Source organism: Ochotona curzoniae, unplaced genomic scaffold (assembly GCF_017591425.1).
Source record: "Ochotona curzoniae isolate NIBS_2020 unplaced genomic scaffold, NIBS_Ocur_1.0 contig_4501, whole genome shotgun sequence".
In the NCBI taxonomy this organism is placed as follows: domain Eukaryota; kingdom Metazoa; phylum Chordata; class Mammalia; order Lagomorpha; family Ochotonidae; genus Ochotona; species Ochotona curzoniae.
In genome coordinates this window covers 18297115-18314845 of record NW_024466307.1, presented here as the reverse complement: position 1 = coordinate 18314845, position 17731 = coordinate 18297115, and the positions used below count along the sequence as shown (strand labels likewise).

The window sequence follows — 17731 nt, the reverse complement described above, 5'->3', positions numbered from 1 at the left end:
GGATCCTGGCATGTTCAAGGCCAGGACTTTAGCCACTAGGCTACCTCACCAGGCTCTTTAATTTATATTTTAATGGAGATATATATTTAACCACTCTTTATTGTTGAACATTAAGTCTGTTTATAATTCTCCACACACAGTTAATTACAAGCAATCCTGAACTGGTACTCGTACAGGTAAACTCTTTACCTGCATTTCCCACTATTTCTCTAGAATACATTAGTCACATTAAATTACCGAGTAAATAACTGCTCACTTTCTATAATAATTTTGGAACAGATGTCTAAATTTTGCTACGGAATATATAATTTTCTTGTATTCCTATAAATGATATATGAAAATGCCATAAACTCGAACTGGACTATAAATCAAAAATGTTTTGCAGATATAATATAAATCAGCATTGCATTAGATTAATTTATATGTCACTGATAATTAGGAAAATTGAAATTTATTTTTTATGCTTATTAGCTATTTATATTTTTCTTTATAAACTTATTAGTTATTTACTTTTTGTTTTACTTTTCGAGCTATCTTTAACAATGCGTACATTCGGAAATATTAACTTATAATATTTTAGCAACTATAAAATTTAAAGATCTTTTTGTATTTGTTGTAGCATTAAAAGCATTTACTTTTTAATAAAGCAAATGGACTTCTGTTATCCAATACATATTTCCTAATTTCAGGAAGAAGGCGATATTATAGATGACCTTTCCTGGGCTTGGAATATAGTCACCACCTATACGACAATTCTCGCTGAAATTTGCCTATATGCAGCCACTTCTAATTTGCGAAAAACTGCTTTAGTTGGTTTTTGTGGTTGTAAAAATTCTCAAAAAAGCACTTTACTCATGGACAAAGCAGAAGAAGAACCAGAATTAAAAGAAGCAAGTATTTTGAGTCTTTTGGAGTATTTCTCTTCAAAGATATCAGACAACTGTAAGTAAATTATTTTTTGCTTGATAAGTCAAGCTTGTTAATTGCCGCTCTACATAGAATATTAAGCGTTCTCTGAAGAGTTAACTTTTAAGTGTGGGAAATACTTTTCATTTCATTAGGACTTGCTGCAAATGTAGGAATATTTTATAACAGGGGAGGTGTTTATCAGTAATTTTAAGATAATCAAAAACAATTTTAGACTCACATGATCTAAGAATCCTTCAAATTATGTTCCTTGAAAACAAAAGATGGTTGTAGAAAAATTTGGAATGTATGTAAAGTTCTTCCCTCATTTGTTTTTTTCCCTTGCCCTAAAGACTTCTCCATTTAATTTAGTAGAATTACAGGGAAGAGGGACAGAAGAGGCATCTCTCGTTTGCTGATCTACTCCCCAGTATGGAGCCACATGCATGCTCCTGACTGCCAAGCTGATTACCAGCCTAGGTCATTGTTTTCTCATCTTGGTGTGTCTGAGTGAACACAACTTTTTGTTGTTTAGTGAGAATCAACATGAAGAAAACTATGACATCCAAGAGCGATAATTCAAATTATTTTTTTTGTGTGCGTCTCTAGATGAGAATGCTGTCTAGATACTTGTTTGATAAGCAATAATGTCATTGAGGTTTATTTTTGGGGGTCATTATTTTCCTTTAAATAAACTCTCTAGAAGTTTCTGGTTCTGTTTTGTCAACTCCCAGACAATCGGAAGGGTCAAGAAGTCACCCTTGTTATGTTCTTTGAACACTACAGTGATTCAAGGCAGAAGGCAATCCCTGAATGGCTAGACTCTATAATGAGATTCCATATATATATATATATATCCACATGTGGTACAGAGGCAACAGATGGAATTCTTGCCTTCATCGGTGTCCTTGAAATGCTGACCCCTAAACTCAGCAATGAAATGATTCGCCAGGACTTTTTTTTTTTTTAATGTTTTCTCAAAAACAGTGGACAAATAGAAGTTGTTATCAGTGATATTCTTTAAAATATTTGATCTATAGTCTATAGTTAAACAAATCATAAGTTCCTCTTGCATACTCAAAGTTTGGTATTTTTTTTTTGTGTGTGTGGCATTGAATTTCATGAGTAATTTGTAAAAAGACACTAGTGGCATTTGCTTGAAACTCTGGTTTCTAACAGAATCTGTGTGGCATCCTGTGGGAAATGATTGGAAGTTAAGTAGATAATCTTGCAGTCCAGGATCTTGTCTGCAATGTTCTTATTATCTGTCAGATCCACCCGTAGTCAGAAACTTTTGATCTCCTTGTTTGTCTACTGGATTTTTGTCTGTGTCAATCGCTACTGTGAAAGAACATTCTTGGACAAATCCATTGTCAAATATCTTATCAGTTAACTGACAGAAATCATCCTAATATGGTTCATTACAGCTCGATCTTTTGAAGCATCACTGAATAATTTCTCCATGTATGAAAAGTGATTTTGTCTTAGTATTCCGAGAGCATCATTAATGATAATGAAGACTGATTCCACAAGACCCCAGGAAATAGAGGATGCCCAGAGCAGTGTCCTTTGTTCAAGCTTTGTCAGTAGGATTATTGGGAAGATGGACTTATCTTTCTGAAATGTGATACAAAAATATCCTCATAATTTTACCTTTCAAATCAGTTATCCGTTTAGAATAAGAAAATCAACTCTATAGTCTCATGAAGTTTTATTTTAATTTTGTTACTAGTGTATCAGATTCTTAGGTAAGGTATTTAATTTTACTAAAATTACTCTTTTATCTGCTAATTATGAATCATATCCATAAGACTTTTTGTCAGATCAAACTATGGAAAATATACACACCTAATTTGTACTTAGTGTATAGAAAGATTTTAATATGTTAATATATATTGCAGTTCCTTATATAGTTATTAATGGTATTAAAATTGGTGATGAAGAATTTTTTCTGACTCTTGTGTATATTATGTATCTTGGAGCTTTTAATTTGGTTTGTATGCAAGATAAAAATGACACTGGAGAATATTTGAAAATGATAGCTTGGCTCCACTCAATGAGCGTGTGTGAAATCTGAGAAGAAGTGAAGGAAAGGGTATGGATGCCAACCTGCTTGTGGAGACACTTTTAATGTCATGACGTTTCAATTCAGAATGAGTATTAGTATTAGCACTATCTGTGTGTATTAATGTCCCGTCCAATTAATCACTTTAAAAAATTGATTACCAGGCAGTAGTTTTTATGAAGACTTGTGGGGGACAGTGCAGTATTTGAACATCTTTATATGGTATAAAGTGACCAAACCAGGCAGCTTTCTTTCCATTTCTTTGTCATGTCTTTGTGTTTGGAGCCTATCCATTGTTCTCTTTCTGTTCTTTATTCTTGGTCCATTGTTGTGAGCTGCATCCATTCCACAGCACTGGGGAATACTGAGTACAGGATACAGATCTTTCATCCGACCGCCCTTCCTGCGTACTCTCCCAACTACTGCTATTCTATATTCAGATGAAATCTATTTTGTAAAATTTGAAATTTTGTATAACTGAGATAATTTTTGCAGTTGAAACAAAGGCTTCAAAATTATAAATACATTAGCTCTAATGAAATCTAAAAATGTCAATTCCCGCAATGTGTTTTCAATGTCAGTACCTCATAGTATTCCTACAAATTAATGTTGTTCTTTCCGCTTAGTAAGCCGTCTTATAAATTAACATGGATTGCACTGTAACAGATATATTCCAGCCTGTCAGGCAACTGATAAAAATCCTTAACTAGTTGAGGTTAATTATAGTTAGCAAATAACTTGGAAATAGAGTCAAAAATGGACTTACTACTGTAATGATTTCTGAATCGTAATAATATATCTTTCTTACTTGAAAGTACTGATGTGATTCTTTTCCCAAATTGCGCAATTAGTAATGATTGATCCTGATTATTCTCATAGCCAGCTTTCAGATAATGGCACTAGAATTTATATTAATGTAAAAGAATATTCACCTTTTATGCAATATTTTGCTTTTGGTTATAATGTGGAAGGGCTCTTGATCTGTTTTTAATTTTATCTCTGTTTCTCTGCACCTACGAATGAGCAGGCATGCAGCATAAATTACATTAGTGTATGTTAGACTGTCCTAAAGTTACTGGGCTTCCGATATTTTATTTAGGCAAAATGATTGGGTAATCCCTTTTGGAATTTAAAATGTATTCACTCTTAGTTCCAAAACATGGTGATGAGAGTGTTATCAAAGTAGACAGTTCTGTCTTAGTAAGGAATGTGCAGTATAACTCCTAAGTCTTTGTGTATAAACAGATCACAAGCAGCAGTTTGTTGAAAACGATAGACCACATTCATGTTGCTCACTCTAACGACCCAAGGATAATTCAAGAATAGGAAAGCTAAATCTCTTACACTTGAATAAGGCAAAAAATGTTACTCTGAGTTTATATTAAAATGACATTCTTTAAACACATAGTTGAGTTTAAGAAGATAGAAATGGGCAATGCTTGGGATGCCTTTATCCCATGTCAGAGCACTGCTTCAAGTCTTGGCTACTCCCTTCTGATCTGGTTGCTTGTTACTGTACCTGGAAGGTGTTAGATGATTGCGCAAGTACTTGGATTCTGGCCTCCCATAAGGGAGACCTGGAATGAGTTCCTCAAATCTCACTTCAACTTTGCCTAGCCCGAAATATGAAAGGGATTTAGAGAGTGAACTAGTGGACGAAAAATCTCTCTCTTTCTGTCCTCTCTGTCCTTGTGCCTTTCAAGTACATAAATCTTCAAAACAAGAATATTTTTATATATGTGGTGGTAATTTCTGAGATTTTTGCAAATTTTTTATCACAAACCCAAATAAATATATAGTTAACAACATAAAATTAGAGCTAATTTTGTGGAAGTCAAGCAAAATACAAGGATTTCTGAATGAACACTGTAGGTAATCTGAGCAGTATGGTAAAAGCAGGAGAAAGAACAGCAGATAATGATTAACATGCCTTTGGAATGATCTGAGCATTTGCTTTGAATATACAAGACTGGAAATAACAGCACTAATTAAACAAAGTGGGGGGAGCTATCAGAAACATATACCATCGTCAAAACTTTCCTATATGTTAGCAATAACAAGATAGAAAAAAAAAATGCTCAAGCAGACCACTCAAAACAAGATTCCCTGGAACACATGCTGATTGTAAGAGGCTGGAAATTTATCAAACTCTATTTGAGGGATGAAAGAGTACTTCAAATGAATGACAATGAACTTCGGTATGACCTACATGAAGTGGGTTCTACATTAATCTATATATTAAGATTAAATATAAAGTAATATTTTCAAGAGAACAGAAAAAAGTGAGTTAAGTTTGTGCGAAATCTGGGGAAAAATAAGAAAACATATACAAAAGCTCATTACTATCCCTGTATTTCTGTGGCATCAGCTATAAAATCTCCTTTTTCTTCTGACTTTATTGCAATGCTTTCTTTTGCCTGTTAATTCTACCTGAAGTTTATATAATCTTCAGAAAAGGTAAACAGCATTTTATCTATCTCTTTTTTGATTAAGTTTCTGTTTCTTTTATTTCTGATCCTTTTATTTCTTTCCTTTTACTACCCTTGAGTTTGTTTTGGTATTTTTTTTCCAGGTCCTTGGAGTGTATTATTAGCTCAATGCCTTTCATTTATCTTATTACTAACTTTTTATTTTTAAGTGTACAAAACAAAAAAACAAAATGTGAGGTAATATGAGTTCTAACATATCCCTCATCTAACTTATTTTGGAAAAAAAAAAAAAACCCCTGCTATTAACTTGATAGGCAGAGTGACAAAGGGAGGAGGCACACAGTGGGAGTTTCCATTGATGCCCTAGTTGACACCTCAAAAGGCCACAATAGTCCAGGGCTGGATCAGGTGGAAATCAGGTGCCACAGCACACACTTCATCCAGGCTACGCATTTGGGTGGCAGGCGTCGACGCTCTTGGGCCATCATTTACTGCCTTTCCAAGTTCATTAACAGGAAGCTGGTTTGTAAGCAAGCAGCTGGTTCTTTGATCCGGGATACTGGAATCAAACGTGGTGGTGATTTAACCAGCTCCAGCACAGTCAGTCCACCTATCCCCCTATTGACATCTCACGTTTGTCACAATTAGTGAGCCACACCCAACTCCCCCTGCTTTCCTTCAAATCTCTTGTTTCCACACCCCACATCTGTTCCGATCCTAGTGGTCAACATATTGAATGTACTTATTTATGTATTTATTTTACTTGTGCCTTCCACATGTAAGGAAGGACATATGATATTTGTCTCTCTGTTTTGCTTATTTCACTCTTCATGATGTCCTTCAATTCCATCCATTATCTTGCAATGAAAGGTTTCATTTCTTTCTAAATAGCTGAATAATATTCTTATACTATATATATATGTATACCACATTTTTTATCCATCTAATGATATACATATTGATTGACTCTGTATTTTGGCTCTTATTTGCACTAAATGTGGTGGAACTGGTATGGCTTTGATACAGCCAGTTCCTGTCTGTGGGTATATGCCCAATATTGGGATTGATGGGTCAGATGACAGTTCCGTTTCTGTTTTTAAAGACTCTTCCATACTGTTTTCCACAACGGTTGACTGACTGACATTCTCATGAACAGATTCTCCACACCTTTGCCAACATTTGTTGCTCTCTGCTTCCTTATATGGCCATTCTGACAGGGGTTATTGTCCTATTTTTAACGTATATGCTTTTGCCATAAATGTACCCTTGGTACTATTTGTGTTATACTGCACAAATTTTGGTATGTTCTGTTTCTTTTTCCATTAGTATAAAGCAGTTTTTAGAATTTTCTTTTGACTTCTACAATTATTTATTGTTCATTCAGAAATACATTGTTCAGTCTCCATGTGCTGTATAATACTTTCTTTTGTTCTATTTTGATCAGAAAAGATACATGGTATGATCTGGATTTTAAAAAGTTTGTTAGGGCTTATTTTGTGACCCAGTAGGTGGTAGATTCCATGGAGGATATTCCACAGTGCTAATGCAAATGATGATATTCTTCAGTGATTGAATGAACATTCTGTGAATGTCTATTTAATTCATTTGGTTTGTAGTAGAGTTTAACCCTGATGTTTCTTTCTTGAGTTTTTGTCTGTATATTATGTTCATCAATGAGCTGATGTATTAAGATGTTTTGCTATTACTGTATTAGGTGCTCCTGATGTTTCTTTACAAATATTTATAATTAAGACCCAAAAAGACAGATACCACATATTCTTTCTAGTAAAATGAAGTCAGAAAGAGTTTTGTTTGACCTCAATATAGTTATTACTAGATATTGAGAAATAAGGAGAGAAATGAGCACAGTTGGATAATGGCACAAAACTACGTATAATAGAAGTAATAAATTCTAATGTTCCACAGCACAGTGGGGTGACTAAATTTCATAGCAGTGTACAATATCCTGTGTAAATAATTGGATGAAAGGCGCTGGTAGACTCACATCTATGACTGGTTTGAGCAATTAATGCTGTGTATGTGTATTGAAATATTGTACTGTACCCTATAAAATATATGACTGCTCCATTTCTATCAACATTTGTTAATTTAAAAAATTAAAAACAGAAAAATTTTGGGCAACTTCATTTTCATAGAACTACCATAGTACATTCTATTGTATTGATGAAAGAAACGAATAACAGATTTTCATAAGCAGACTATTACATTATCTATGCTAATACCTCTATATTTGTCCTTATAAATATGGTATCTACTTTAAAATACTTCATATATAAAACACTCCAATATACATGCTGAGTTTTAATTTCACCAAGGGTAATTTAAAAAATACTAAATGTTTGTAATTCTACATGAATTCACTATAACAGTGAGTTGTAGTGTCCTGTATCCCATAAGCTAAAGTGAATAGGAAATATGAATAATGAATATCAAATAAGCTTCTACTAAAATTATGCTTCTGCATTGCAGTGAATACCAAAAACTAATAAGTAAACTGCAAAATAATATAAATGTGAATACATTTTCAGAACAACGAACCTAAGTAGAAATTATACAGCAAAACGAATCTTTTTAAGGAATTCCAATATCATGCTTATCCATGCAGTACAATAAGCATCTTGCTCAGTAGTAAAAACTATATAGACTAATAAAAGTTGCATTCCAATAAATGTCCTATCAGCTAAATAAGCTGCAAAATGAAGAGATGCACTATAACGGTTTTGGTTTTTATCATTAAATGTCGCATGGTCATTATATTCAAAGCTTGGTTAAATCGAGTTTTCAAGTTTTTGAAAACCCCTCTTGCATTCCACAGCTCAGAAGGCTGTATTTGTGGCTGACATTTACTGTGTGAAGAATAGGGTCACCACGGTGTTCACACAGCATTCTATCTTTATTACCATTAAGGATATTTCTAATTTCATTTAAAAACTATTCTGTTACTGTTTGTTTCTTGTTTATTTCACTTTTCTCTTTGCCATTTAACACACTCCAATGTCAATAATATATTGTCTGTTTTCCTTCACCCGATACTCTTATTCAATACGTTTTAAAAGTATGTGCTTATTTATTTATTTGAAAGTCAGAGTTATAACAACAAAGAGAGGGAGGTGAGGTGAGAGAGTAGGAGGGACAGACAGAAAGAGAAAGAGAGATCTTCAGTCAACTGGTTCAGTTCCCAAAAGACCATTAATGGGCTGGTGTTGGCCATGTCCAAAGCCAGGAGCCAGAAGCTTCTTCCAGGTCTCCCATGCGTGGGCAGGGACCCATCCCCTGCTGCTTTCCCAGGGGCATTCGCAGGGAACTGGATCAGAGGTCGAGTAGCTGGGATTTGAACAGGCATACATATGGTTGGCAGACATTGCAAGTGGCAGCTTTATCTACTTTGCCTACTACATTTACAGCTAACAGCTACTCAACTTGCTCATTCTGCCTTCAGATGCTTTACCAATTGACATATGTAAGGGTAGAAAATTTCCATGAGGCTTGATGGTTAATTTTCTTCTTAATCATTTCTGTTATACAAAGCCAAATTTTTCTCATAGTATCATTCCTTCCTGGTTCATAATATTTTTTACATTAGAGTCTGTTAAATGTATATCATAGAAGCCCAGTTGTGTATTGATTATGCTTTTGTTATCTTGCCTAGTAAGGGACAGGCAGACTCAAGAATGTCATCAGGATCCTGTCTCTTTCTTTCTCTCTCTCTATTCTGACTTCTCCAGATGTCAGATTTTTATTCTAGTAGGTGTTGCCTTATTATCAAAAGATAAGTTTTTAGCTTCAGACACCACAGATATAAATGGCATCGGCATGTATGAAAAGAGAGGGATGATACTGGGTCTCTTCTATGACCTGTTCACATGATCATAAAGGAGAAAATTTCCTCAAAGTAACCCAGAAGACAGTTCCTGAGGTGAACTGACACGACTAGATATGACATGACCAAAAATACAGTTCATCACTAGCTGCAAGGAATCCTGGAAACCTAAATGGTTAAGGAGGGACGTGTGATGACCAATGAGAATTAAATACCAAGATATTTGTATAAGATTGAATTATACCTAGGAAAAGAGGCATGGGCTAACATTGTTGCATTGCTGGAATCCCATATTAGAGTGCTAGTTTAAGACCTAGCCTCTCTGCATTTGATTCAGCTCCTTGTTAAGGCAGCAACTGATGGTGCAGATATTTGGGATCCAGCCAGCCACATGAGAGATCTAGAGGAACCCAGTCCCTGATTCTGGCTTGACAGAGATTTGGCCATTGTGACCATTTGAGGAGTAAGTGAATGGGTACAAGAGTTCTTCCTTTCTTTCTCCCTTTCTCTGTGCCACTCTGCCTTTGAATTACATAGATTTCATCTTGAAACATGTAGTAGACTTTAGCAGTGAAGCTATCTGGTCCAGGGCATTTCTTTGCTGGTAGAGATTTAATTACTGATTCAGTCTGTCCTAGTTATAGATCTAGTTGTGATGTATCTGTTTTGTTGATTTTCTCAAAGAACCAGTTCTTTGATTCATTGATTTTTTCCATTCGCTCATTTTTATTATTATTTTTGTTTTACGATTTTGTTTCTCTACAATTGTTTTGGTCTCTATTTTGTTTCTCTTATCCCTTACTTTGATCATTCATTTTCCCCTGCTAATTTAAAAAAATTATTTATTTATTTTGATGCAAAGTCAGATATACAGAGAGGAGGAGAGACAGAGGGGAAGATCATCCATCCAATGATTCACTTCCCAAGTGACTGCAATAACCAGTACTGCACCAAACTGAAGCCAGGAGCCAGGAAATTTCTCCAGGTCTCCCACATGGGTGCAGGGTCCCAATGCCTTGGGCTGTCCTCGACTGCTTTCCCAGGTCACAAACAAGCAGGGGGCTGGATTGGAAGCAGGACCACCAGGATTTGAAACTGTGCCCATATGGGATCCTGGAATGTTCAAGGTGAGGACTTTAGCTGCTAGGCCACCACACCATGCCGGACCCTCTCCCTGCTAATCTTGGGATCGATTTACTCTTGTTTTTCTAGCTCTGTCAGACATATGGTTAGTCCATTTACTTGGTGCTTTTCTAATTTCTTCATAAAAACATTGATTGTACTAAACTTTCTTCTTAATTGTCTTGATTATGTCCCATAAGTTTTAATATGTTGTATTGATGTCTTAATTTGTTTCAAGCAACTTTTAAATTTTCATTTACTTCAAGAAAGTTTTTGATTTCCCTATTCATTCCAATGTCTATGGCACATTCAATAATACATTGTTTAATTTCCAAGTATTTGTAGGTGCTCCTTTATTGTCATTGAATTCTACTTTTATTCTGTGTCTGAGAAAACACATGGTATGGTTTCTATATTGTGTTTTTATTGAAAGTTAATTTGTACATTTATATATGGTCTATCCTAAAAAAATGTTCCATATACTGGGAAGAAAGTGTGTTCTGTAGTTTTCGGGTGATATGCCCTTAACATGCTTATTAGATTCATTGGCCTGGTAGTGTATGTCAGTTGAGTGTATGAACTTTGTCTCTACATGATCTGTGCATTGATGAGAGTCAGGTGTCAAAGTCATCCACTGTCATTTTATTGGAGTCTCACATCATTTATTATTTACTTACATTCAGGTCTCACATCATTTATTATTTATTTATTTTGGCAGTCTTGTATTGGGTGCAAATATATTCATGTCATGTCTTCTTACTGAATCACAATTTTTAACAAATTATAGTCATGTTTGTTTCTTTTTACAATTTTTGATTTAATGTCTGTGTTATATATCAGGACAACTACCCCCACTCATATTTTGTTCCCATTTTGCCAGTATATCTTTTTTCCAGTCTTTAAGTTTAATCTGTGCATATATTTTTGTAAAGTCAGTTTCTGTATGCAGCATAAAGAGGGATCTTCCAGTAAGCCACGCTAAGTCTCTTGATTGGCAGATCTGATCAATTGTATTCAGGGTCTGTGTTGGTAGACGAGAACTAACATCCGCAGTTTGTTTATTGGCTACTGATCATAAGAGCTTTGTTAGTGATTTTGGTTGTGTTGTCTGTTTTTAGGATGTTTACTTCAACTACAACATTGGTTCAGAATTTGTGTAAGGTTATGAATTCTGTTTTTCCTTCTCTGTAAAGTACCTTATTTCTCTATCACTTCTAAATGATAGCTTTGCTGTTGGAAGATTTTTTTTTTTTCTTTTAAGATCTTACATATAACAGTCTACTCTATTCTGGCCTCAAGGGTTTCCAGAATCTAATTGGTTTTCTTTATATATAATTTGATGTCTTCCTTTTATCTTTAGGACTCTTTCTTTGTCCTCAAATTTTGAAAATTTGCAGTACATCTTGTTGAAAATGTGAACTGAATCTTTTTCCTGTTGAAAAGGTACACAGATTTTTCTCTGTCAGGTAAGAATTCAGAGAGCTAGGATGCCAGGTAGGTTGTTCACTCGGTCTACCAGGTCGATTCCAGTGTCACTGAGAAATTTTCAAGTGCGAGGTGCAGTGTGGTCATTACTCATATCTCCCAGATAGACAGCAGATTTGTCTGTCTATCTATCTATCTATCTATCTATCTATCTATCTATCTATCTATCTATCTATCTATGGGTTCCTTCTGTACTAGCCCTTATAAGCTAAGAAAAATCTGCCTGGCAAACATAGAACGTGGACTTCCAGCTCTGATACTAATACATCAAGTCTCTCTCATCTGCAGGATTCAGTGGATCTGTCCTTTGATCCAGAAATTGCTCTGGCTCTCTTATTGATGCTGGTGGGAGTGGTAAGCCTGCTGTGCAACTTTCTGACGCCAAGTCTGGCACTCTGCTAGGGTTTGGGAAGCAACGTGGTTTCCCTTTTCCAAGTTGGCAGTTGCTTAGACACCATGTGGCTTCCCTAGGCTAGAGTGAAAGTCCATGAGTGGCTGTGGAATTTCCTCTCAGCGAAAGCTATAAATGGTGGAGACTGTGAAAATCTCTTCCCGCTTTGACTTGGTAAGATGTCAGCTCACAGTCAGCAGCTAACTGCCATGGCTGGAGTCAGCGGTGCCTCTGTTTTCTCTCATTTCATCCAGAAACATTATGTAATCTCTGTTTATATAATTTCAAGAGTTCCTTTTGTTGATGATTTCTAGTTTTATTACATTGTGGTCAGAAATAAATGACATGAGTTTGAGATAACTGTTTTGTTGTGAACACAGTTTTCCTCTCACTGGATCTAAAGTGACATCTTTGATAGCTGCCACAGGGCACTCAAAGCAGAACACAGGAGCACCTTGTGCTCCATGTGGTCCCTGAAGGAGGAGTTTGGCTGCAGCCATGATGCTCAGCACATCTGGAGACCACAGACTAGAAATGCAGTGTACAATCTGTAATAATTGTAACACATATCATCTGTTTCTTAAAGATGTTTTCTTCATTAACTGTCGGTCTATTCTGTACAATAGATTCTCCTCACAACTCCTACTCATCAAGAGTATTTCACTGGAGTTGAAATCAACAAGTAGACCGTCTTTTAAAAAAAATCAGAATATGTATGTATACATTTTTCCTTTATAAAAAGAGTCCTGAGCAGCTCCTCAAACAAGCTTTCTTTTCTTCTTATTTTTGTTAATTTCCATGATGTGTTTTTTTTTTTATAGATTTGGGGATTCATGTTTATGTATTCATTGTTGGTCTTATGCATCTAAATAGACCAAGCTTACTCAGTATGATACTCTAATTATTGTGGTTTTATAAAATGTTGTCTTTCAACAAAATAATAATTTAAAACTTGTGAAGGAAAGTGATTTACAAAGTGTTTTTCTCAACCATTCTTGTTGCTGTAAAAAAATTGGTGTGTGGGCATAAATCTAGAAATGCATTAGAACCCACAGTATATTTTATTTATATTATTTTCAAAAGCTTTTTTTCTCTGAGGCTCACAATTCAAGAATTATTAAGTTAAAATTTAACTTAATAAATTAAGTTCAAGCATTATCTCCTTTGTTAGTGATTCAGAAATCCGTAATCTCCCGTTTGCTATTTGATACGCATGCAATCTAGTTATACTTTCACAAACTGCAGGATGCCAGAAATTAATTTCTGCCTTCCATATACCACTTTTTCCAAATAATACTAATCTCTTTTCATACTGGTTTCTCTCTACAACTTCTCATTTCTGTAAGTGATTGCATAATTGTTTTAGTTTCCTGAGCTCAAAAATACACATACATTTTTCCTTACATTCTTCTGCCCTATAGCTCAGAAGTCTTACTAATTTTTCTCTGCTGTGTTTTAAATTATCACCCTCCTCTCCAATTCCCTGCTACCCATCACATTAAGATTTTTTATTTCTTCATAAAACTATGAGTTTTCTACTTTGTTGTTTGACCAGACCTAGCATTGCATTAATAGGTATAATGTTATTCTTTTGCTCAAGCATCTACTATTTACAGTTAACCCATTAATCATTTGCTAATTTATCTTATCCATGTTAAATTTACATTTATGTTTCATTGTATTTCAGAGGTAAAGAAGGAGAGAGAGCAATGCGGAAGAAAAAGAGAGAGAGAGCTGGAGAGAGAATGAATGAATGAATGAGAGAATCTTCTGTGTTCTATCCTTTTGCTGGAAGTTCTACTTCTTGTCCTACTCTGCTGATTATCTTGGGATTGCTCTGGTTTTATCTTGAAAGTTCGTTGTAGCACGAAATTCCTCAGTTTCAGATCTATAGAGACACTTGTCTCCTTTCCTCCCTGACTCATTCAATGAACAGGTTTTTATAAATCAGATCTATTTTGGTCTGGACATTATGCTGGACATAAGTGCTAGAGATTTCCAAATGAATAAAAGATGTCCTCTGACTCCAGCAGCTTAAGATCAATGGGAATAAAACAATTGAAACATGAGGTGATGCACTGTAATATAGTTAGTACAGGGCATTTGACTGGCCATGGTGATTCCAAGAAGGTTTCCTGGTGCAAAAACTGTATGAGGTCCACATGTAGTGTTGATCTATTCTGGACAGAGTAATTCTAATTGTGACAAGAAGGGGTTATGAAAGCTAGAAGGTTGAGTAAAGTATTGTTTTGGGCTTCAGTAGTTTAACATGTGTATGTGCAAGAGTGGTGGAATAAGTGAAAGAAGATAGATGTGTTCCAAAAAGATGTCACACTACACAGCTATATTGCCTGTCATGTAATTTGGAATTTACATAGGGACAAACAGCATCCCTTTGCCACATTGTGCAGGGAAGCGACCTGATCAGATTTGAAGGTAAAGCTGAAGCAGAATGAAAAGGCAGGAATTTGGAGTGACCAGCAGATAACTCTTTCTACTATTTAAATAAAACTTAAAAACATAGAAGAATAACCAGAAAGCGACTACATTATTTATTCATGGGTCAACTTTTCCATAGATACCTTCCCTCTGAAATGTTTCTCCAGTAGCTTCACTTGTCCTTTTCCCACACTGACCTATATATTTTTATATTAGCAAGTGATTTTTCTCTGCATCTCTTGAACATTATAAAAGGTCATCGTGATGATATATGTATTCATATTGCTCTCATAAAAATTTCTTTTACTTAAATTCTAAGGATGCGCTGGTATGTAGTTTCTAATTTATAAAATTATCATTTGCATTTATGAAAGTTATGTTAGGTGAAGTATGTCTCTTCACAGAGGTAGAAATTTTATATTGAGCTATGATCCCTTAAAACTAAGGGAGTAAACTAGTACAAGCTCAGAAATTTTCAAAGCTCAGGATTTTAGTCTTTAAATATAAGAAGGGAAGGAGGAGGGGTGTGGTAGCCAAGTGAAATTATGAGGGAAAGAGTGTAGGAAAAGTGTGTCACTACATTCTTAAAACTTTGTATATGAAATACATGAAACTTTCCCCCTTTATATAAATAAAACAGGCAATATAGAAATAAAAGAATTACAGTCCTTAGAATGTCACTGTTACCATGTGATAAAATCAGGATCTTTCCCCCATATTTCTATGAAGTAAAAGAAATGGTATCCTCTCAAAGAATGTTTCTTTTTCCACAGGTGACCAAGTGATCTGGAGTGGATATTATAGCTTAGTGTATAACCTGGTGAAAATGTTCTGGGAACTTCAGGGAGATGAAGAACAGGACGGATTGAGAAACCTAATATGGCAAACATTACAGAAAATAAAGAATTATGAAAAAGACGTGCGGATCCAAAATGCAATCAAGGTGGCTCAGGTAAGGAAAACACTGCTGTTTCATCAGCCCTCATGTTCTTTTTATGGAAAAAAAAACAACGTTCATATTCAGTATTTTTAACACCTGGTTTAGAAAGTGATTTTAAAAATTGAACATCTACCTCTTCTTGTGAAAGGTCAGAGTGTTGAGCCACAAATGATGGAATGAAAACAGGCTCCCACAGCTCCATAACGGAAGCAGGGTGTGAAAAATGTACCAAGCCTTAGGGATCACACACCTAGCACGATAGAGGGATTCCATGACAGAGCTCAGCCTGCTTCAGGCCTGGTACTTTAGCTCTCGCACAAAAATTGCTAATGGAGTTGGACAATACTGGGCATCTTTAGAATTAGAACACAGTCGCTCTGGTGTCCACGTGCGCAGTGGCAGGGTGAAGTCAAGCCATGCTCACCCATTCGTATCAACGGCTGCCAGAGGTGGTAGCTGGTAGGATTCACACAGGAAGGAGAATGGGCTTAGAGATGGCAGTGAGGAATCCAGAGGTCTGTTCTCTTCCTTCTCCTGTTTTTGGCAGAAACACGGAGAAAGTTGAACACAGCTATACTAGGATACTGGGTGAGAGAGAGAGAGAGACGAACAGTGGCCTAATTCGATGATTTTAAACAACTTAGAAGATGAACAGGTAAATCGATGAAAGCAAAGGTCCCTTTATTGGGGACCTTTACTGAAGAACCACTTCCACAATGACAGAAAACCTGTAAGCATTTGTTTCTTCGATGCTGTATCCTGATACACACAGTAGGTCCTCAGTGAATGTGCACTGAATGAATGATTGTAAATGGCCTCATTTTAAGTATTAAAAGAAAACCATGTTTGATAATAATATATACATTTTTATTAGATTGTAACAAGTCTTTCAAAAATAATTATATTACTTTCAATAATTAAATTTATGAGTAAACCCAGAACTAATTTGGAAACTAAAGCATATCTTACTAAAAAGGTGTTAGTAGCAGGAGAGATGAATTAACTCATTTGGGTGCCACTAGGCAGTTACGAACAAGGTGGACGTGCTCCTTCAAGTATTATTTGATACTTGATTCCAGGGAGACTGAAAAATTGATAAATGTGCATTTAAATGGGAGGTTCATTACAGTAAAAAAAAAAACAGTTATATACCAGACTGTAAAAAAAAATACAGAACCTGTGAATGCTAAAACTATTTCTTTGGATGGAATATAGTTATTGCATAAACTATTTGTGGAACAAGAAATATAAATGGAAAAATGAGAAAAATCTGCTAGTCACAAAATCCAGAAGGATGAAAGGAATTGAACTGGAAGAAAGTAATTGGTAAGGCAGGCATTTGGTAGGGCAGTTAAGTCACTGCTTGGGACTCCTGCATTCTGTGGTAGGGTACCTGTTTTGAGTCTGATGTTGCTTCCAGCTCATGAACATCCCAGGAAGCAACAGGTGGTGATGGCTTGTGGACATCATTCCTTGTCATCCACATGGAAGATTTAGATAGGGCTCCAGGCTTCCGACTTCTGTCTGGCTGCTGTGGGCATCAGCAGGTGGATTATATGTTCTTTCACATTCCAAGAGCTATTGTGAAATTAACTTTTCATTCTTTAGAAATCACACATAAGATTTTCCAGGGAGGTGTTACCTGCATGACATGATATGATATTTTAGAATTTCCGTTAGGGTCAGCATTTGATGTGCCACAATGCTTGCCCTAACCCAGCCATGTATCTCTTTTGTTCATAGTGTTGATATTTATAGATCAAGTGTCAAATATATGCAAATCAGATTTTCAGGAAACTATATTTTCCTAAAACAATGTATCTTAGGACATGTTTGTTGCTGACAATAATGTAAGAAAATTTTAGATATCCAAGCAATTGTCCTATGGACCAAAACTCAGGATCTGGAAACAAAATCCAGGTATCCTGCACGGGTGGCAAGAGCCCACGTACTCTTAAGCCATCACTACCGCCTCCCAGCCTCTGCACTAGGAAGATGGAGTCAAGAGCATGGCTAGGCATTGAACAATGGCGATCTCAGGAGGAACATGTACATCCTAACTATTAGGTCAAATACCTTGCTAGGTTGAAATATTGCTAATGTCAAGCAGCAT

General features: G+C 35.6%; 1 protein-coding gene across 1 annotated transcript in view; it reads left to right on the top strand.

Annotated features, from left to right (window-relative positions):
* Positions 1 to 17731, top strand: part of TMEM232 (transmembrane protein 232) — a 113332-nt gene that overhangs the window by 22471 nt on the left and 73130 nt on the right. The window contains exons 10-11 of the mRNA XM_040985866.1: positions 690 to 942; positions 15452 to 15630. Of these exons, the coding sequence (XP_040841800.1) occupies positions 690 to 942; positions 15452 to 15630 (432 nt within the window). The remainder of the gene's footprint in view (positions 1 to 689; positions 943 to 15451; positions 15631 to 17731) is intronic.